A 20,742-nucleotide genomic window follows, 5' to 3' on the forward strand; every position below is an offset into this window, starting at 1 on the left:
CATGCTGGGCCCCTCCAAATGCCAGCACAGGCTCCACCAGACACGAGGCAGGCACTGGTCTCACTGCCTCTGCTGCAGGGGTAAGCACCCGCGCCTGAGGAGCACAGCCCAGCTCACGGTCGTTAGCGGAACGAGGCCATTTTCAAGACGTTCTTTATTCACGAGGGGACACATAGGCAGGCACAAAGCACCGCGGAAGAGTCCCTTGCTTGAAGGGCTCCAATTGCCGGGGCTGATAGAGCCCACACCTTGGACGGGGGCCACCAGCAGCCAGAACTGCGTGACCTGGTGGTGGGGCAGGAGAGCTCCACAGGCTCAGGAGGTGGCAACTCCACCTGTGCTGGCCCCGTGCGAGGGCAGTGTCATGGGCGGCAGGAACAGGGCCTTCAGCTTGCCCGACATGCTGGCGATCTCTGGGTCCTGCGACTCGTAGGACTTGATCAGCCGAGCGAACTTCAGCACCCCTGCAAACCAAAGACAAAAGGTGGGAAGGCTGCGCTGTGGCGGCACCGCCGCTCCCCCCACGGCCCGCAGCTCCCTACCCTCGCCGTCGTTGCTGAAGCCGTAGGCTTTGATCACGTCCTGCTGGATCTGCGTGGCCACCGGCAGCAGAAACTGCAGCATCTTGCCCATGTCGTTGCAGGCGTTATCCCGAGCCTCGTCCATGCGCTGCGCGTTCTCGGGCGACCCAAAGGCCTTGATCACCTCGGCCAGCACGGCTGCGGAACAGCATCACCACCAAGCCATCAGCTCCCCAGCTCTGCCGGCCGTGCCCCGCTCCCGCTGGCCGCCCGCACTCACCCTTGGCCTGCTCGGTGCTGAGGGCCGCCGCCTGCGCACACGCCGCCATGGCAGCCTACGCAGCGGGCAGCGCTCAGACGCGCTCCAAGCCTCCCAGCACCGCCTCCATGACACCCCACGGGACGCATGCGCCCCGCAGCCCCTCACTGTCATTGCACCGCTTCGTGAGGCTTCCCGCGCGGCGGGAAACCTGCTGGACAAATACTAAAAGAGCTGAAATCACTGTCGGCGCCGCCCGCCCGCGCCGGCCCCCACCCGCGCCTTCCTACTCCGCGGTAACGGCGAGGCCTACTCTCGGCCCCAGCTATCTCCTGCCTCTATCCCCGGCCCTCTGCCGCAGCCGTCCCGCCCGATTCTTGCGCCCCGCGTCGCTAGCCGCGGCGGGCTCCGCCGCCAAGAGGAGGGCGGTGCCGCGGTGCCGGCGCTATGCAGATAAGCCTCTTCCTATTGGTGCTGCCGTGCAACCGCTCCGCCCCTCCTCCGGAAGCGCCGGCTGCGGGCGGCGGAAGGAGCCAGCCCGAGGGGTTTTTTCCGCTCCCGGGCCCCTCGCAAGCGTCTTGGGCCCCGCGCCGTGCGGTGCGCTCTGCTCGCCGCCTGCTCCGCGGCGTCTCCTGGGGGCGGTGTCCGCTCCCGGTGGCCCGGGCTGCCTAAGGCCTTCCTAGCGGTCCCGGTTCGCGCACCTGGAAGATGCGCATTTTCTGTCCTCTCCCAAACCAAGCCGTAGCAGGTCCCCTCCTGGCCCCGCGTTAAAAAAAGCAACACAACCGAGTCTCGTCTCTGGAAGGGTTTTTTCTTTTTTAGTTTGTGTGGGTGGTGGTTTTGTTGTTGGGTTGGCTGGTTGGTGTTTTTTTTTTTTTTCTCCTTTTTTCTTTTTTTTTTTTTAAGAGCATCATATATATATTTCTATATATAAATTATTAGAATGTGTGTTGGGGCTCGGGAGTGCAGGGGGAACTTGGTTTGAGTAGGGTTTTTTCCATTGCTGGGTTCTTGGTTGGGTCGTGGTTCTTCTTTTTAATGATTAAGTAAATATATATATATATATATGGGGACCAATCAAGAGATACAACTGTGAAGTCAGACACGCACGCGGGGGGCAAAGGGGGGGGTCACAAGTTGCTACATAAAACTGCCACGTCTAATAGGATGTGCATGAGTTAAAGTACATCAACTAGAATGGGTGAGGGGGAAAGGGGCAGCCACCAGCTGGAAAAGACAGTACCAGGACACAGGATTGCTCGGCCACATCAGCTCTCCCCCCAGCGCTCAAAGGGCTGCTGCTGGTGGTGGTGGTTTGCAGTCTTGAGAAGAGTCTGGTGGTGCTTTGCACCTCCTGCCCGTTCCCGCCAGCCCTGGGAAAAGCACAGCCAGCATGTTGCAGACAGTCTCCCCTGGTGCTTTGCACCCCAGTGGCTGGGAGCAGTCCTGCTGCTTTTGAAGGGGTCCTGTGATGCCTTGTTCACATCTGAAGGGATGTTTTGGAGAATGAGAAGCCACTCGGGTTAATCACAAGAAGTCCCATCTTGCTTTTCTGTATCTTACACCTACAGGGGGTGGGCTGTGAGGAGGCATCTTGAGAAAAGGCTCTGTTGGGTTTTGCGTTACCTCTTGGCTGCACCTCCTCCTCCCAGAAGCAGAAAGGCAGCAGCAAGACGTTAAGTCCTGCAATGCTCTGCACTCTCCATTTAATACAATTGCTCCCCCCACCCCAAACAAAGGACAGAGCTGCTGCCACCCCAAGTTCACATCAGCCTTTGTCCTTTTGAGCTCAGTGCAATGCTGGTTCTGCTGTCTTCAGAGCTCTGCTGAGATCACGTACCGATCATTTGGTGTCCACTAGTGGTGTTTTCAGTCCCTCCCCATTTCCTCTCCTCCACTTTCTGCTCCCAGGATGCCATCCTGTGCTTTTTGCCCATCTTCACCCATGCTCTGCTGCATGGTGGGGTCGGGATGTGTCACTCTGTCGCTTCCCCTCCCCCAGGATTTGGTTGATTTGATTGCTCCTCTTGAGAGAAAGCCATGATGATGTCATGTTGACAGTGGAAGTCCATTTAAAGGGGTTTGTCACTTTCTTTCTTCAGGTGGCTGGGATCAAGAAGAGGAACAAGGTGATTGTGAGAAAGAAAAAAAGGTAGTTTAGTATCTCCCACTGCCTTTCATTAGTCTAGACCTGCATGACACTGCTGGCTTGGAAAGTTCTGCCAGATCCTTGAAGCAGGAGATGCTATCAAAAAGGTACAACACTGCACCTCTCTCTCTCCCAGTGTGCTTCCCCATGCACGTGGAAAAGCCTCATCCTGGCAAAGGCATCCAGCCCTTGCCACTGGTTGGTATTTTGGCTGGGGTTAGTCACAACAGTTAAGTCATCACTGTACCAGCACGGGAGATCCATGTTACATTTACCCCTCGCCCCAGAGAAGAAAACCCAAGACCCCACACGACATCAGCTACTGAACAGCCACTTGTCAAGAATGACCTTCCTGGTGGCCACAGCTGTGCCCCAGGTGCAGGCATCCCTGCTTCCAGGCGTGGGATCAAGCCAAGCCACCATCCCTGCCGCCTCCGCCACCCCAAGGCCAAGGCTGGCCTGGCAGTGTACTCATGAGGCCAGGCGGCCTGCTGCCTCCTCACCTGTAGTAGTCCTCCTGCGTGGGGAGGGGCACGCCGTGCAGAGGGTGATGGGCGTGCAGCCATTGCTGCTGCTCCAGAGCCAGGCGCTGCAGCTCGGCCGACTGCGCATGCATGGCCTGCAGCTGGTGTGCTGCTGACATGGGTGCTGAGAGAGAGCCTGGCAAGTCCCTGTAGGGTGCAGCTGCAGCCAAAGATGAAACAGAGAACAAGTCACCATAACAGCTCCATCCTCGCCTCACGGCCCCATACCTCTGTCAAAACTCCACTGCGCTTCCTTTCCCAGCCCTGTCCATGTGCAGGGAGCTGCTCAACCCCTGATGTACCCTTTCAGGTGCCCCAGCACAAAAGGGACATGGAGCTGCTGGAGTGGGTCCAGAGGAGGCCACAAAAATGATCAGAGGGCTGGAGAACCTTCCCTGTGGGGACAGGCTGAGAGAGTTGGGGCTGTTCAGCCTGGAGAAATCTCTGGAGAGACCTTAGAGCAGCCTTCCAGTATCTGAAGGAGGCCTACAAGAAACCCACAAAGGGACTTTTTACAAGGGCTTGTAGTACTAGGGTGAGAGATTGGAATGATCTGAAGCTTGAAAAGAGCAGATTGAGACTGGAGATCAGGAAGAAATTCTTTCCAGTGAGGGTGGTGAGAACAGGCTGCTCAGGGAGGTTGTGGATGCCCCCTTCCTGGAGGTGTTCAAGGCCAGGCTGGATGAGGCCTTGAGCAACCTGGGCTAGTGGAAGGTGTCACTGCCTATGGCAAGGGGGCTGGAACCAGATGATCTTTAAGGTCCCTTCCAACCTAAATCATTCTACAGATCTCTGTAGAGGCACAGGCCTCTCCTGCACCATGCCAGAGCTTTCAGTTCGCTTCTGTAATCCTTCATGAGCACTCTGCCTCTTGGAGCTCCTCTGATGCTTTTCGGAGACCCTGTGAGCATCCTTACCAAAAAGCTGGTGGCGCAGCACTTCATTCTCATGTAGAGGGTGAGGCAGGAGAGGGTTGGGGATGGTTCCAGCTGGGTATGGTATCCGGGTGAGATGCGATCCCGAGGCAAGAGGGTCAATAAGAGGGTGAACAGAGGCCGAGGCTGGGAAAGGAAGATACCACAAAAGAATGAAGCTGTGATTTCTAAGAGGGAACAGGGAGAAAAGCACACAGCACAGCACACCCAGCATGGAGAGGGTGGCTGCCTGTGAGGGATGGGAGGGCTTCAAGGCTAGACAACGCAGTCCCACGTCCCTCTGAATGTTACTCTTTTTGCCTGCAATGAATTTCACATGAACCAGGATGGCATAGCCCTGTCCCTGCGGCCTTCAGGGAGAAGTACTGCTCCTTGAATTCTGCAAGAACCTGCTCTATACTCAATACCACCACTGCCACCCTGGCTGTCCTCCATCTGCTTCCCTTATCCAGCAAACAAGAGAACAAACATTTCATCAGTCCCAGGACACTCTGAAAACTGTTCTTAGCAGGGCTCCCACTCCCTTTCAGACCACAGCATGAGGGAAGCAGTACCCAGCAGCACCACCTTGCTAGCCAGTGGGACCATGACACTCATTGGGTGTCCCTGGAGATTCAGAACTACAGACACAGTGCCATGAGCTCTGCTCATTGCAACAAATGTCAGTGCCTTTGGTAGGATAGGAGCAAGGGCAAGGCTGAATGATGATGATGATGTTGACCTCTTCTGACTGAAAAGGTGGACCTGGGGCCTCAAAGTCTAAGTCTAGGCAGCTTTTGGGCTTTCCCAGGGCCAGAGGGAGTGAAGAAGGGTAGAGCAGGAGGGAAGGCAGAGATCCGTGTAGGGTACCACCACGGTGAGGTCCTTACCTGCATGTATGGCATCCTGCTGGTGGAGATGGAGGTGGGAGTGGATGTGGGAATGCTGATGATGATGAGGTGTCACATTGAGCATTTGCAGCCGGGCCAGAGGGTCGTTGCTGAGAGCAGCCACCCGCTCCGCGTGCTGGCGCTCGGCCGCCAAGCGCTCGGCGTAGGACATGTCGGGACGCAGGGTCGGGCCGGCTGCCAGCGCCAGCCTCTCCCGCTCCAAGTGGCCCAGCCCCGGATGGAAGGGGAAAGCGGGATGGAGGCCGGGGGCCGTCTGCAGACTCAGCCCGCCGTGGCGCGGGAACGGATCCATGGCAGCCGCCGGCATGGCGTGGAGCTGCTCCAGCTCGGCCGGCTTCACTTCGAAGCCAGGCTTGAGGCGCTCGCGCAGGTCGCGGTCCCGCAGGTCCCGCTCGCGGGCCTCCCGCTCCCGCAGCTCCCGCTCCCGCGTGGCCGGGTCGCTGCTGTAGATGGCCGGCACGTTGTAGCCCAGCAGGCCAGGGTCCACGGCGCCCAGCGGCATGTAGAAAGGGTGGTTGCGGTTGCTGGGGGACATGACGTGGGGCCGCGCGTATTCACTGAGGGTGCGCAGGGCCGGGGTGTCGGGGCCCAGGTACGGGGGCACGGTGGCCACGGCGCTGCCCTGCTCGAAGGAGGGCCGGTGGGGAACCGGCCCGAGGGACGAACACTCCACCGGCCGGCCCTCCTGGGCCATCTTCTGCAAGAGAACGAGCACGGGTGTCAGGGTCCCAAGGAGGGGCAGCCGGGGGGCCCTCAAGCGTAACCCTGCAGCTGTGCCGCAGCAGCCAAACCCCAGACCTACCACGCTCCGCTCCAGCTCCCGCTCCTTCTCCCGCTCCCGCTCCTTCTCCCGCTCCCGCTCCCGTTCCCGCTCCTTCTCCTCCCGCGCCTTCTGCTCGGCCTCTCGCCGCACTTTCTCCACCAAGTCTGCCCTTTTTTTGGCCAGCTTGGAGCCGTCAAGGGGCACAAAGTACAGGTCTGTGCGGGAGCAGGAGTTGAAGCCACGGTCCAGGTGTTTGTTGAATCTAGGGGTGAGAGGTAAAAGCCAGTCACTGCAGAGGGGGCTGGAGGGCAGGAATGGCAACAGGGATGGGGACAGGGGCAGGCTAAGCCAAGTCCAGCACTGTGGACATGAAAAAGCATCACAGGAAAGCATCACCTCATACTCAGGGTGACCTCCCACTCTCTGCCCCATGCATCCCTCCCCAGCCTGGGGACAGCCCCTGGACCCCCCCTCCAAAGCCATTCCTCACCTAGCTGACTGGCTGGCGTGGCTTGGTACATCCACCACCTTGGGGGGTGGCGAGGGGCTGCGAGCAGGTGGCACAGGGCTCTCAGGGGGCTCATACTCCTCTGACGGCTCCTGCTTGATTTGTGCAGCGCTGAGGGGGAGCGGGGCGGGTGGCGGCGGGGCCGGAGCAGCCATGCTCCCCGGCAGGGGTGGCGGTGCAGAGGGAGCTGGAGAGGGTGCTTTGTAGCCCCCTGCCACAGGGGATGAGGCTACTCGATAGCCAGGAGGGGTGGCTGCCCGGAATGGGGCAGCTGAGGAAGCAGGGGGCGAGCCTGGCTTGTAGGGGGCGGGGGGCTGGAAGGTGGGGACCGGGGAGGCCGCCCGCTTCCCATAGGGAGCCACAACCGAGGCAGGTACTGGGGGAGAGACTGTCTTGTATGGGGCAGCAGACAGGGAGGCCATGGTGGCAATGACAGTGGAGAGGGTGGTGGCAGCAGAGGTGACCGGAGGGCCAGCCCCAGGGGCAGGGGAAGGAGGTGGCGGTGGGGGGAAGGTGTAGGTGGCAGGACTCTGACCCGGGGGGTGAGTGCACATTCCAGGGTAGCTTCCCTGGGAAGAGGTGGTGGTGGAGGAGGAGGAGGAGGAGGAAGAGGAAGAAGAGGGGGCAGCAGCAGTGGCAGCTGAGGGAGCCTGGCTGTAGGTTGCCTGGCTGTGGGGAGGGTAGAGACGCAGCCCGTAGGTGCCATGGGAAGGGTGATGGCTGTTTGACTCCAGGCTGTGGGGGTAACCACCAGGTGGCTGAGGAGGAACTGTGGCTGCTGGGGAGACCCCCCCACTGCTTCCGTGGCCGTGGTGATGCTGCTGGGGTGGCTGCTGGTGATGGAGCGGCTGGCCAGGGAAGGAAGTGGTGGGGTGGGCGCCAGCATTGCCCAGGGGGCGGCTGTAGGGGGGTGGCCCCTGGCTCCAAACTGGCTGGGAGGGCAGGGAGGGCTGAGTATACTTGGGGGGCTGGCTGGACACAGAGAGGCCGCTGGGTGGGGGGAAGGAGTGCCCATAGGAGGCAGTGTAACTGGGCAGAGGCTGTGCTGTGGAGGGCTGGGGGTACTGAGCTGAGGAGCTGGAGGGTGGCAGTGGTGGTGGGGCATAGGGGTAACGGGATGGGGCCAGGGCCGGTGCCTTGTCCTGCCCCATCCCATGGGGTGAGGGAAGGTGGCTGCCCAGGGCCTGCCCCACCATCCCTGGGGAGCTGGAGGCAGCTACCACATTGTTGAGCGGGCGCAGGGCTGGGGGGGGAGGTAGATTGGCAGAGACATGGGGGAAGGAAGGGGTTGAAGCTGGAGGGGCCACTGGAGGGTTGGCTGGGGGCGTCTTTTGAGTGGGGAGTCCCCCAACCACTGATGCCAGGGAGATGGGGGTAGTGGGTGGTGGATTGTGCTTGGCACTGAGGGTCTGCTCACGACCCCCTGGTGCTGGGAGCCCTCCGACTCCACTGGCAATTTTGGCCCCAACCTGGACCACATTGGCTGTAGGGTAAAGAGGAGTGTGGGTGGAGGAAGAGGAGGATGAGGAAGAGGAGGAGGAGCAGGAAGAGGATGAGGAAGAGGATGAGGAGGAGGAGGAAGAAGAGGAGGAGGAGGAAGAGGAGGGAGGGGGAGCAGGAGGGGCAGCAACAGTAGAGGAGGAGGAGGTGGGTGTCTGTGGGGCTTGAGCCTGGAAAATGCGGGAGGCCTGGCCCTCCAGCTGGGAATGGTAGCTCCCTGCGGGGGGGCCCTGGGGGTGCACCTCACTTGGGAGCCCAAAGCTGGGCTCAGGAGGACGGGCCAGGGTGTCAGGAGGGGGAGCTACTGGTGGGCTCTGAGGGAAGAGTGGAGGGTGGTGGTAGGGGTGAGAGGGCCCCTGGGACAACACAGAGGAGGAGTCAGAATCATTCTCCACGCTGCCAGGGCTGTAGACACTGGGGGAGGTGCTCCTGTTATCCTGGTCAATGTCCCGTGGGTCACTGCTCATCTCGTCATTGAAGCTGTGGCCATCAAGGCTGTCAACGTCGGATGGGGAAGGAGGGCAGGGCAGCTCCTGAAGTGGGAAGGAGAGAGATGTTGTGTGGCTTCCCAGCCCATACACAGCACTTTAAAGTTCCCAGAGAAGTGCCTTTCTGACCATTCCCTGCCAGCACTACAAAACCATGCAGAGGGAAACAAACAGTTTGCTGAGGTACAAACACCACCACTCCTCTGGTCTTCCCTTAGAGCAACTTCAGTGCTCTCAGGTCAGTCCTGAGGATCCCCAGGCTCAAGGAGGAGGTAACTAGGGGCACCTCATGTGCAGAGTCAGCAAGGAAGGGCAGAGAACTGTTACATAGGTTGAGAGTGAACATATCTGAAAGGTCCTGGCATCACCACCAGTGATGATGAGCCATTGGCCAGTGTATGACACTATCAGGTGGCATGGGGCAGCCTCTCTGCTCTTCCCACCTCTGCTCCTCCCCACCCCTGCAGGCAATGAAGCGTTGGTGACAGAGACAGAGACAGAGACAGTTAACAAGAGCCACTCTTGAGCCTCAGAGCTTACAAGAGAAGCTAAACTGGAACACGGTCCCTGCTGAGCTGGAAGGAGTGTCCAGATGGAGGAATTACATCCATGCACCTCTGCCTGCTCAGTTGTCCCACTCCTAGTGGCATTTTTGTAGCCAGGCAAATGCTGTTTAAGTCAGAAAAGCCACAGTGCAAAACCAAAGGTGCCAGGGCTCCCAAGCATCAGAGTGGGCATAAGCAGCACAGGTAGGGCACAGGAGACTCTGCCTCGAACCTGGGATGTGCCAGCAATCAGAGAAGGGAAAACTCACCTCAGTTTTGGTTTTTTTGGGAGCATTGGTGTCTTCCCCTTCACTCTCTGAGATCTCTTCTGTTCGGCCCTGCTTGCTGCCCTTGGGGGTGCAGGATTCCTCCATGCGGCCTTTCTGCAAGGGAGAGGAGCAAAGGGAGGTGGGAGCTCACAGAGGCATTTCCCACCCTGCAAGGCCTTCACAGACTGCAGTAGGAGACACAGAGCCACCACAGGGTGTGAAGACCTTAGTGGAACAGCGGTGAGCCAGTGCACGGCAAGGTTTAGCCGTAGGAAGGGCTGGTGAGGCTGCAGGTCTTGGGAGACAGCGCAGGATGCTGAAGACGAGAGGAAAAAGGGATCCCATCTCTTCCTGGGAGCTAACTCAGCATGGGTTCCCCACTGAACCCCTTCTGGTCTGCATCCCCAGATGGATCCCAACCAGCCTGGGCAGTCCCCAGGCACCCTCCACTCCGTGCCAGCTTACCCTACCTTTGTGGCTTGGCGAGACTTCTCAGCCTTGCCATCGCTGCTGGAAGTGCTGACGCCGCCGGGGGAAGCTCGACCCCGGGACCTGAGCTCCTCTCGGGGCCCTGGAGTCTCTTTCTTCCGTCCACTCCGCATCGACATCTGAGAGAGGGATCACTGCATCAGTCCTGCTTTGCACCTCCTACCGCTCCTGCCCTGTTCCCAAAGCCCCTGAACCCCTGGCGCTCCACTACGGCAAACTCAAGCCCACAAGTTAGGCTGCGAGGCTCAGAGGCACCCCAGCCCTCCAGGCAGGCTCTGGCAGCCCACCCTGCTCCCCCATCGCACGCACCGAGTCCTTGTTCTGTCGAGTCTTCATTCTCTTGAGTGTGGGACCCCCATTCTCCTTGGCCCGGTTTGATGAAAACATAAATTCCCTTCACTCTGCACCCCGCCCTGGCTCTTCCTGGGGAGACAGAGGCAGCCAAGAGCAGCTCTGGAAGGGGAGCTCACACCAGCAAGGCAGCAAGAGCCAGATGAATCCTGAAAGACAGACAAGGAGGTGAGAGGGGAGAAAGAGTGAGGGAACTGTGGGGCATCATCTGGTGGTTTGCTGCAGAAAGATGACAAAATTATTAAGTTTCCTTAACTGTTATTTACAGACATGAGGATCTTTACTGAAGACTGCAATGAACTCCCCTGCCAGCAGGGGAAAAGATGTGGCCACTGGGGCCTTCGATGTCCAATGTCTAGCAGTGACACCCACAGGATGCATGGCAGTCAGGACTTAACCAGACTGCTACCAGCACGTCCTTTGTCCTCTGCAATTGTTCTGCTCTTTCCATTTCCTTGTTCATTTGATCCTCAGAGAGGGGAATAAAATGATGGAGAAGTGCTTTAACATCTTCCTAAAGACAGGTTTTCCTGGCTCCCTAAGCTCCTCTTTGCACTTGGTGCAGGAAGGGACACTCAGCTCGGTCAGAGTACCGGTGGCCTCGGCTGGAGGGGTGCTGCACAGCCGTGTCCTCCCCAGGGCGCACACACGCATGCATGCGTGCACTGGCACGTCATACACAACGTGTGTCAAGTTTTGCTCAGGCTGCTCAGCGTCCAGGGTGCATGGGAATGCATTTCACATGGATTTTGCATGATGCAAACACAATCATCCCTGTTTCATGGAGTCACAGAATCACAGAACTGTTCTGGTTCCCTCCAACCATTCTCTACCTCGACTAAGCCTGGTGCTAAACCATGTCCCTCAGCACCACATCCCTGCCTCTTCTGAACACCTCCAGGCACAGGGATTCAAACACCTCCCTGGGGAGCCTGTTCCAGTCTTTCAGCATCCTTTTAGTCAAGAAGTTCTTCCTAATATCCAACCTAAACTTCCCCTGCTGCAGCTCGAGGCCATTTCCTCTCATCCTGTCACTTGTTACTGGGGAAAAAGAGATCAGCCCCCACCTGGCTCCAACCTCCTTTCAGGGAGCTGTAGAGAGCCAGAAGGTCTCCCTTTAGCCTCCTTTTCTCTCAACTAAATGACCCCAGTTCTCTCAGCCACTCCTCACTAGCCCTGCTCTCCAGACCCTTCACCAAGCTTCCCTGCCCTTCTCTGGACCCACTCCAGCACTTCAATGTCCTTCTCATAGCAAGAGCTCCAAAACCAAATCTAGTACCCAAGGTGCAACCTCAGCAGTGCTGAGTACAGAGGAACAATCCCTGCCCTGGCCCTGCTGGCCACACCACTGCTGACCCAGGCCAGGATGCTGGTGGCCTTCTTGGCCATCTGGGCACACCCTGGCTCATCTTCAGCCAGCTGTTGACCAACACCCCCACGTCTTTCGCTGCTGGGCAGCTTTCCTGCCCCTCTGCCCCAAGCCTGGAGCATTCATGGGACTCCTGAAGGCCATTCCAGACCTGGAAAGATCAGCTTCCAGATGGCTAGTGCAGGAGCAGTCTGGATGCACTTTCCTTTCTCTGAGAAGGGAGCTGAAACCAGGTATCAGAGCAGAGGCAGCAGAGAGAACTCAGACCTCCCTTGTAGCCAGCCCTGCTGCTGGCCTGTGTGACCCTGGGGTCCCTGCTTCTCACCTCCTCCATCTTCCAACCTGTGAAAAGGGAGCAGTGACATTGACCTGTCTCTTCTGGGGCTCCACATGACCAGGGCTTAGAGGAGCCCATCCAGAAGGTACCTGGGAAGAGCAGGGGATTGTCTGTTTTACTTTCATTAGTATTTTACTTGACCCTCATCATGAAAGCCACAGGGGGCTCATCCAGCATTAATTCCCACACCCAACAATTCATAAAGCCAGACCTCTTCTTTAACAGAGGAGCAGCTCACAGTGCTTTGTGGTGGCCTCTTGGAGCAGAGCACTCTCCCCAGCCCTTCCAGCCTTACACTTCTGTCATGCCTTGGTCTTTGGCTGCTAATTCAGACAGCTCCACTGATGCTGCTCCAGACAAGCATCTAGAATCATCCTTTCTTGTGTGAAACAAAGATTCAAAGTCAGGCAAGCCTAATTTACCCCAACTTGCACAGATGTTGGCAGCCTTCAAGCATTAGCTCAGCTCTGCACATGAAGAAGCAACAACATCACATCACCAACATCTCAGTGCTCTTTCCATTCCCCAGGGATGCCACCCACGCTTCCCACACCAAAGTGGTGACCATGACATAGGGCACAGGTCTCACTTCAGCTTCCCAATCATCTTGTACTGACAACTGAGCTCTTCTGTACTCAGCACTGGCAAGACCACACCTTGAGCTTTTGGTTCAGTTTTGGGGCCCTCACCAGGAGAAAGATGTGGAAACAGGTCCAGAGAAGGGCAAGGAAGCTGGTGAAGGGTCTAACAACAGGTCTGGTGAGGAGCAGCTTGAGGTTAGAAGCCAGGTAAGGTCCAGCTAGCTCTCTCTCATTCCCAGTACCAGGAGAAAAGAGAGCTGAAGGCTCACAGTAACCATGTCACAAAAAAGCCAACACTACCTTCACCTTGACTTTCTTCAGCTAGCAGATATGTGAGGCCTGATGCAGCCCTCACAGAGATCAGCTGCTAGTACTCATTTGTTCAGAGTTACTGTGGTCTCTTCCCCTTCTTTTGTAGTACTCTCTAGAGAGAAGAAAACCACAAACCATCTGCTTGGTTTTATCATCTGCTACTCCTCATCTTCTCCAACTGTAACATCCCAGGAATCTCAGGCAGACTCAGACCGAGTCCAAGTAGGAGGACAAGGGCAGCAAGCAAAATGTGGCTGTGGTACCTGACACAAGAGCCCACCTTGAGCTAGGCAGTGATGACCCTTGAGCGAGGCAGTGCTGATTTAGTGTTTGAGAAGACTGATGTCGCCTTCTCTCTCCACTGAGACTCTGCCTAGGCCCTGCCTAGCAGACTACCAGCTGGAAGCACTGAGTGCAAAGATGTCAGGGTGTATGATCAGATCATTCAGTCTCAGAGAAGAAATGAATTAAAAATCTGCCCCCCATCAAGCCCACAAATGCTCTCTCAACCTACTCACCACACCCCTTCTAATCCACCCCAGGATGCCCTTGGCCTTCTTGGCCACAAGGGCACATTGTTGGCTCATGGGCATCCTTCTGTCTACCATGACCCCCAAGTCCCTTTCCCCTCCAGTGCCCTCCAAGTGGTCAGTCCCCAGCCTCTACTGGTCCATGGGGTTGTCCTTTCCCAGATACAGACTCTACACTTGGCCTTGTTGGCTTTCATTCACTTCTCCCCACCCAACTCCCCAGCCTGTCTAGGTCTCACACAAGGGACCACCACCCTAATGCACTAAATGAGACCCATTTAGGTTGCTACTATAGATGTAGCAACCACTAGGTGCTAGCCCAGAGAGTGAAGTGCCTCACTCAAAGTACAGATGTGCTGCAGTTCAGACCTCTTGCTTTCTTTAGCTGGTGACTGTTGAAAGTACACAGTGACTGCTTCTCAAGGATGTTTTTAATGTAGGCACCTCATGCAAAGCCCTGTGTGAAATCCAAGGCATTTGGCAAGCAAAGGCAAAGACTCAGAAGTCAGATGTGAGAGTTAAACTGAGTTTGCTTCTCTGCAATTCATTATCTCTGTGTTCCCTCCTGGCTTGTCTCTTCCCCCTTCTGCAGAGGGATGGCTTAGTACTTGAGGGAGGAACCAGACTGGCAAAATGGACTCTGCTGCTTCCTAACACATTGCAGCTGCTGGAAAATGCCCTGGAAGTCAGATGGGATGACAACCAGTGGATCCCCCTTGACAGGTAAAGATTGCTCAGAAGGGAGTGCCCACTGGAGCACTACAGGCAGGGGACATGCAACATGGGTGGAAAGCCTGAAGCTGGCACATAGATCCACGTGGCCCAGAGAACAATGGTTCCAAGTGCTTCTAATTCCTGTCTCCATTTCCCTCATTCTATGAAATGAAGGGAAAATTCCCAGCAGTGTAACCAGGGTTAACACCCACCCAGGATCTTGAAAACACAAAGTTTCATCCAAAACACTGCAATGGGATAGCCTGAAGTACATTTCCCACTGGCTGATTATCTGCCTTCATGCCTGAACCCTGGCATAGTATCACAGAGTGGCTCAGGTTGGAAGGGACCTCAAAGATCATCTGCTCCAATCTCCCCACCATGGGCAGGGACACCTCCCACTAGCCCAGGTTGCTCAAGGCCTCATCCAGCCTGGCCATGAACACCTCCAGGGAGGAGACATCCACAGCCTCCCTGGGCACCCTGTTGAGAGTCTCACCACCCTCGTCCTGGACAGCTTCTTCCCAAGATCCAGTGTGGACCTGCTCTCCCTCAGCTTCAAACCATTCCCCTTGTCCTGTCTCTAGACACCCTCATGAAAAGTCCCTCTGCAGCCTTCCTGTAGGATCCCTTCAGCTATTGGAAGGCAGCTCTAAGGTCCCCCCTGGAGTCTTCTCTTCTTCAGGCTGAACACCCCCAGCTCCCTCAGCCTGTCCTCACAGCAGAGCTGCTCCAGCCCTTGGGTCATCATTGTGGCCTCCTCTGGACTTGCTCCAACAGCTCTGTGACCCTTCTACTACAGGCATCTTGGTACAGGGCTCAGTGCAGAAGGAAGGCGGCCAGTGTGCTGTGTCAGGCAGCAGTGAACCAAGGGGTCAGGGGCTGGATTGCACCTCACAGCTCTAGTGTCAGGTTTCTGATAGGTTCCTAGGGTGTGACAGTACTGTAAAAGAGAAAATGATTGTCTGAGCAGAGGGCAGGAGATGCCAAAAATGGTGAAACACCAAGATGGCAGTGGGCAGATGCCTCTGGCTAATGTTATCTTAGGAGGGAATATTCCCATGCCTGGCAAATTCATTCTGCCCAGTAAATTCTGTTGAGAAGAAACATGTGAGGCAAGATGGATGGTGGTTGTGGAACAGAGACAGCTGCCTCCTACAGAACAACTGCAATGTGGGCTGTATGCAGGGGCTGGGGGCTCAGGCCAGGAGGTGGATTCATCAAGGAGTAAGACTAGACCTGGTCAAATAATCAGAGTCACAGAATGGTAGGGGTTAGAAAGGACCTCCAAAGATCATCCAGTCCAATTCCCCTGCCAGAGCAGCATCACCTAGGGCAGGTCCCACAGGAACACAGCTGGGGGGGTTGGAATGTCCCAGAGGAGGAGACTCCACAACCTCTCTGGGCAGCCTGTTTATAAAGATGTGAAGGGCAGTGGCAGGGGAGCAGCTCAGCTCAGTGATGTCCAATGACAGGACAAGGGACAAGGGGTGCAAGCTGGAGCAGAGGTTCCACAGGAACATAAGGAGAAGCTTTTATCACTCTGAGGGTGCCAGAGCCCTGGAGCAGGCTGCCCAGAGAGGCTGTGGAGTCTCCTTCTCTGGAGACATTCCAAACCCACCTGGATGTGTTCCTGTGTGACCCTGCTGCTCTGGCAGTGTAGGACTTGATCTTTGGAGGTCCCTCCCAACCCCTAACACTCTGTGACCACCAGCAGCTGTCAGATGTGGCTGGGAAGGGTTGAGACCTGCCCTGCTATAGAGGCTTGGTGTTCCAGGGTGAAGGTAGACTAAAAGGCCAGCACCCCAGGTCAAAACCACTCCTGCTGCTCAGAAGTCAAAACATAAACCCAGCATGAAAACAGTGCAGCATGAAAGCAGAGAGAGCTGTCAACCTTTGTCATTTTCTATAAAGGCATTGATTTTGTATTGGCAACACACTGGAATTCCACTGAACCCTTCTGTCTTCATCATATTGCATAAAATGGGTCACTAGGAAATGTTTCCATTCAATCAATGTAAAAATGCTTTCACAAACTTCATCCTGCACTGCAGAGCACATCACACGTGCTGCAGCACAACAGCTCAAAGGACTGACTGCAATGAGTGACTGCAAGAGGGGAAACATCACCCACACCTTCAACAAGGGGAAAGAGGAAGACCCTGGAAGCTGCAGGCCAGTCAGACCTCTGTGCCTGGCACGGTCACAGAGCAGAGCCTCCTAAAGGCCCTGCCAAGGCATAGAGAAATAGGAGAGGAGGTGATTTGTGGTAACCAACATGGCTTCACCAAGGGCAAACCCTGCCTGACAAACCTGGTGACTTTCTATGATGGACTTACAGCATCAGTGGGCAGGGGCTAAGTGGAGAACAACTGGAATCATCTACGTGTTTGACACTGTCCCACACGACATCCTGGTCACCACACAGGGAAATATGGACTTGAGGGGTGGAAGACTGGCTGGATAAGGAACTGGCTGGATGGTTGCACTCAGAAGAGTTGCAGTTAAGGGCTCAGTGTCCTAATGGATACCAGTGACAAGTGGTGTCCCTCAGGGGTCAGTACTGGGACCAGGACTGGTTAGCATCTTTGTCAGTGACATGGGCAGTGGCAGTGAGGCAGCCTCAGCAAGTCTGTGATGACACCAAGCTGTGTGGTGTGGTTGGACACACAGGAGGGAAGGGATCCATCCAGAGGGACTGGAACAGGCTGGAGAGGTGGGGCCAAGCCAACCTCAGCAAGTTCAACAAGGCCAAGGCCAAGGCCCTGCACCTGAGTCAAGGCAATCCCAAGCACAAATCCAGACTGGATGCAGAGTGGCTCAAGAGCAGCCTTGAGGAGAAGGACTTGGGGCTGTCAGTTGGTGACAAACTCCCCAGGAGCCAGCAGTGGTCACTGGTAGCTCTGCAGGCAGCTCTGTGCTGGGCTGCATCCAAAGCTCCAGGGAGACCTCAGAACAGCCTTCCAGTACCTGAAGGGGGCTACAGGAGAGCTCAGGACTTTTGACAAGGGCTTGGAGTGACAGGATGAGGGAGAATGGATTGAAGCTTGGGGAGAGCAGATTGAGACTGGAGATTAGGAAGAAATTCTTTCCAGTGAGGGTGGTTGTCCAGGGGGGTTGTGGATGCCCCCTCCCTGGAGGTGTTCAAGGCCAGGTTGGATGAACCCTTGAGCACCCTGGGCTAGTGGAAGGTGTCCCTGCCTGTGGCAGGGGGGTTGGAACCGGATGATCTTTAAGGTCCCTTCCAACCTAAACCATTCTATCAATATATGAACTTTCTTGATTTACATCTTTCTAGGTGACAAATTCACTTGTCACACTACCTAGGAAGACAACAAAAACAGTTAAAATGCTCCTGTTTCAGGAAAAGGGGCCAAAGAAGAGTACCAAAAATAAAGCTGCAGAGTGCTGGCAGTCTTGGGGAGACACAGCCAGTCTGCACCTTATTAACTCTAGATGAATGTTTTGTCTTCTTAATTCTGCAGCACCATTAGGACTAAGAATGTGATTCTGAGCCTGAAAGCTGTAATTCTGGAACCTCCATTCAGTGAAAAATCTGTCTGAGAAACAAAACAATTTTCTGATGAGCAGAGTAAAATTAAGACAATCAGAGCCCCAGTGAGGAAATCGATGACAGAAAGAGCCAGGCTTCTCACAAGGGCTCCATCTGCAGCACAGAAGATCACTTCTTGCAGAGGCAAACTGAAAATAACATTTGCTTCCCTAAATGAAGGTTAGCTGTGCTAAAGGAGGTTAGCTTCATCAGAAAACCATTCCCCAGGGCACACTCAACCGACTCTGAGTGTGTAACAGATTGAACTCACCAGCTCTGCAGAGCTCTCCCCAGAGCAGGGCCTGCACATCTCTTGCAAACACAGGCTGGGAGAGCCCTGGGGAGGAATCAGGATGGTCTGGGTTGGAAGGGGCCTTGAAGATCATCCAGTTCCAACCCCCTGCCATGGGCAGGGACACCTTCCACCAGACCAGGCTGCTCAAGGCCTCATCCAACCTGGCCTTCAACACCTCCAGGGAGGGGGCATCCATGACCTCCCTGGGCAACCTGTTCCAGTGTCTCACCACTCTCACTGGAAAGAATATCTTCCTAACCTCCAGTCTCAATCATTCTCCCCAAGCTTCCATCCATTCCCTCTCATCCTGCCACTCCAAGCCCTTGTCAAAAGTCCCTCTCCAGCTCTCCTGTAGCCCCTTTAGGTATTGGAAGGCTCCCTAGAGTCTTCTCTTCTCCAGGCTGAACAGCCCCCACTCTCACAGCCTGTCCCCATGGGGGAGGTTTCTCCAGCCCCCTGATCATCTTTGTGGCCTCCTCTGGACCTGTCCCAGCTGCTCCATGTCCCTCTTATGCTGGGGGCACCAGAACTGGAGGCAGTGCTGCAGGTGGCCTCGGCAGAGCAGAGCTGAGGGGCAGAATCCCCTCCCTGTGCTGCTGCTCTCCCCGCTTTGGATGCAGCTCAGCCCTCAGCACATTTTGCACCTTGATGTCCAGTGCTAAGGAACACAACCTGCTCCAAGGCATCACAAACTAGTTGCCCAGAGACTAAAAGGAAGTCATCAGCTAGCAGGGACACCTGCAGGTCTCTGCTCCAAACTCCTGCTCAGAATTGGGCTGACCCCAAATCTAGATGGGGCTGCTCAGGGCCTTGCCCAGTAAGTCCTGCCCTTTTCAAAGAGCAGCACCTATTCAGCTGACCTGGGACACCCATTCCAGTGTGGAAACACCACTGCCAGTCACCATTCCCTAGCTGCAACTTGTGACTCCATGCATCACAGCTCCTCCCTGCTGCTCCATGGAAGTCCTCCACCTGTCAAACCATCACGGGTCCACGCTTCTGCTCCAAGGCCTTACTGGGGAAGGCTGCTGGCACCTCCACAGCTACAGGACATGTACAATAGAGGAAACCAGAAGCTGACTCTGAAGTCAGTGGCCACACCATCTGCCCCTTCCTTAACAGACCACTGAACAGCAAGCATGGCCACCCCTCTCTGCCAAGGCCGGCATCGCTCAGAGGCTGGCAGAGAGAGGCCTGGCCAGGGATGTGTCTGCTCAGAGTCCTCATCCCAGGCAAAGCAGCCAGAGAGTAGAGAAGAGCTAGAGAGAAGCTCAGCAGCCAGAAGGATCAGACTCTGCAAATGGAGTTGAATGAAGCGCTGAAAGCATCAGGCTAGGCAGAAGAAAGCCTGCTGGATGCTCCCAAGGATCAGCATCCTACCTCCCCATGGCATTACATTTGGAGGGCACAACTTAAGAGAGAGCTCAGGAGGATAAAACACTGAAGAGGCAAAACCAGGATGGATATAGAAAAAGGGCAAAGAGAAACCAATGTGGTGGAAAACTCTAGGAAGTTTCTCTTCTCCCTCTACTATGCCCTGCTGAGACCACACCTGCAATACTGTGTCCAGTTTGGGGCTCCCCAGCTCAAAGGGGACAAGGATCTGCTGGAGAGAGTCCAATGGAGGCTATGAAGATGACTTGAACATCTCTGCTATGAGGAAAGACTGAGAGAGCTGTTTAGTCTGGAGAAGAGAAGGTTGAGAGGAGACTTTATCAATGTCTCCAAGTATCTCAGGGGTGGGTGTCAAGATGAAGGGGTCAGGCTCTTTGTGGTGGTGACCAGTGACAGGACAAGGAACAACAGGCACAAGCTGGAACACAGCAGGCTCCACCTCACTATGAGGAGACACTTCTGTATGGTGAGGGTGCCAGAGCCCTGGAGCAGGCTGTCCAGAGAGGTTGTGAAGTCTCCTTCTCTGGAGACATTCCAAACATGCCTGGATGCATTCCTGTGTGACCTGCTGCAGTTGACCCTGCTCTGGCAGGGGGGTTGTCCTCAATCTCTGGAGGTCCTTTCCAACCCCTGGCATTCTGTGATTGTGATGAGGCTAACAATGAGGAAAGGCCTGGGCACTGTAGAAGGGCTTTTCCTAGGAGTGCCTGAGTGATTAAATAGCATGTGAACTTCCACCTAAAATCCAAACCAATGTACACAGAGAAAAAGCTGCTCCATCTCCACACACAAGATGCTGGACTCTGAGGGGAGCAGTGCCACGCAGACTGATCCTGGAGGGGTCCGTGAAAACCTCAGCTTGTCACTCGGCAGCCAAGACAGGGAGCCACGTGCCAGGAATTGCTGAGGAAGGCACTGACAGCAAAACAGGGAATGCTCTAGCACAAAGCCATGACCTGCCCTCATCCTGAAATGTCTGTGCACTTCTGCTCCTCCCACAGGAACTAGCAGATGCACTGAGGAGACACAACTGAGAGGGTCACACATCTCCGCCCGGGGAAAAGGTGACCGAGAGAGGATGTGCCTGAGGACTCTGAAGCCATGAATGGAAAGCAGAGGTTGGATAGGAAAGAATTCTTCACTGCCTTTTCCACTACAAGAACTGAGGCCCATCAAATAGGACTACAAAGAACCAAGTTCAAAGCAAACAAAGAGAAAGTTCTTCTTAAATGGGTGGCAGCAGAATTTCCAAAGGACACCAGAGGGGCTAGGAGTTTGCAAGGATTGAACAGGAGCCTGGGGAGTTCCTGCAGGAGGAAAGCACAGGAGCTCTGAAATAGCCAGAAACCACACCCTGCTATGGCAGTCACCCACCAAGCACCTGAAGCTGCAGGCATATTGCAAGGAACTGGGCAGGTAAGGGACTGGCTGCACTCAGACAGCTGTGGTCAACAGCCTGATGTCC

At 55.8% G+C, this 20,742-nt stretch overlaps 2 protein-coding genes and 1 non-coding gene across 3 annotated transcripts; all 3 read right to left on the reverse strand.

Moving 5' to 3' along the window:
- Positions 1-181: 181 nt before the first annotated feature.
- Positions 182-865, reverse strand: C15H12orf57 (chromosome 15 C12orf57 homolog). The gene is made up of 3 exons (XM_009899672.2): positions 802-865; positions 543-719; positions 182-464 (listed from the first exon to the last, which is right to left on the reverse strand). The coding sequence occupies exons 1-3, from the start codon at positions 848-850 to the stop codon at positions 316-318; spliced, it is 375 nt and encodes a 124-aa protein (XP_009897974.2). The 5' UTR covers positions 851-865; the 3' UTR covers positions 182-315.
- A 101-nt stretch (positions 866-966) lies between these two features.
- Positions 967-1,026, reverse strand: LOC128897889 (U7 small nuclear RNA). The gene has a single exon (XR_008462627.1). It is a non-coding gene; the product is annotated as a U7 small nuclear RNA (small nuclear RNA).
- Positions 1,027-1,676: 650 nt separating this feature from the next.
- ATN1 (atrophin 1) lies at positions 1,677-10,244 on the reverse strand. The gene is made up of 9 exons (XM_054167720.1): positions 10,150-10,244; positions 9,822-9,959; positions 9,352-9,465; positions 6,532-8,582; positions 6,081-6,303; positions 5,258-5,975; positions 4,371-4,514; positions 3,433-3,613; positions 1,677-2,886 (listed from the first exon to the last, which is right to left on the reverse strand). Exons 1-9 carry the CDS (start codon positions 10,225-10,227, stop codon positions 2,853-2,855), a joined length of 3,681 nt encoding a protein of 1,226 aa, XP_054023695.1. The 5' UTR covers positions 10,228-10,244; the 3' UTR covers positions 1,677-2,852.
- Between the last annotated feature and the right edge of the window lie 10,498 nt (positions 10,245-20,742).

This window comes from Dryobates pubescens, chromosome 15 (assembly GCF_014839835.1).
Source record: "Dryobates pubescens isolate bDryPub1 chromosome 15, bDryPub1.pri, whole genome shotgun sequence".
Classification (NCBI taxonomy): Eukaryota; Metazoa; Chordata; class Aves; order Piciformes; family Picidae; genus Dryobates; species Dryobates pubescens.

Coding starts and splice junctions, on each gene's coding strand:
- ATN1 (XM_054167720.1), bottom strand. CDS start 10,227: ATGTTTTCATCAAACCGGGCCAAGGAGAATGGGGGTCCCACACTCAAG. Junction 4,515..5,257: donor GCAGGATGCCATACATGCAG/GTAAGGACCTCA, acceptor TTCCTTTCCCAG/CCTCGGCCTCTGTTCACCCT. Junction 2,887..3,432: donor ACGCAGGAGGACTACTACAG/GTGAGGAGGCAG, acceptor TCTTGATCCCAG/CCACCTGAAGAAAGAAAGTG.
- C15H12orf57 (XM_009899672.2), bottom strand. CDS start 850: ATGGCGGCGTGTGCGCAGGCGGCGGCCCTCAGCACCGAGCAGGCCAAG. Junction 720..801: donor CAGCACCGAGCAGGCCAAGG/GTGAGTGCGGGC, acceptor GCTGTTCCGCAG/CCGTGCTGGCCGAGGTGATC. Junction 465..542: donor CTTCAGCAACGACGGCGAGG/GTAGGGAGCTGC, acceptor TTTGGTTTGCAG/GGGTGCTGAAGTTCGCTCGG.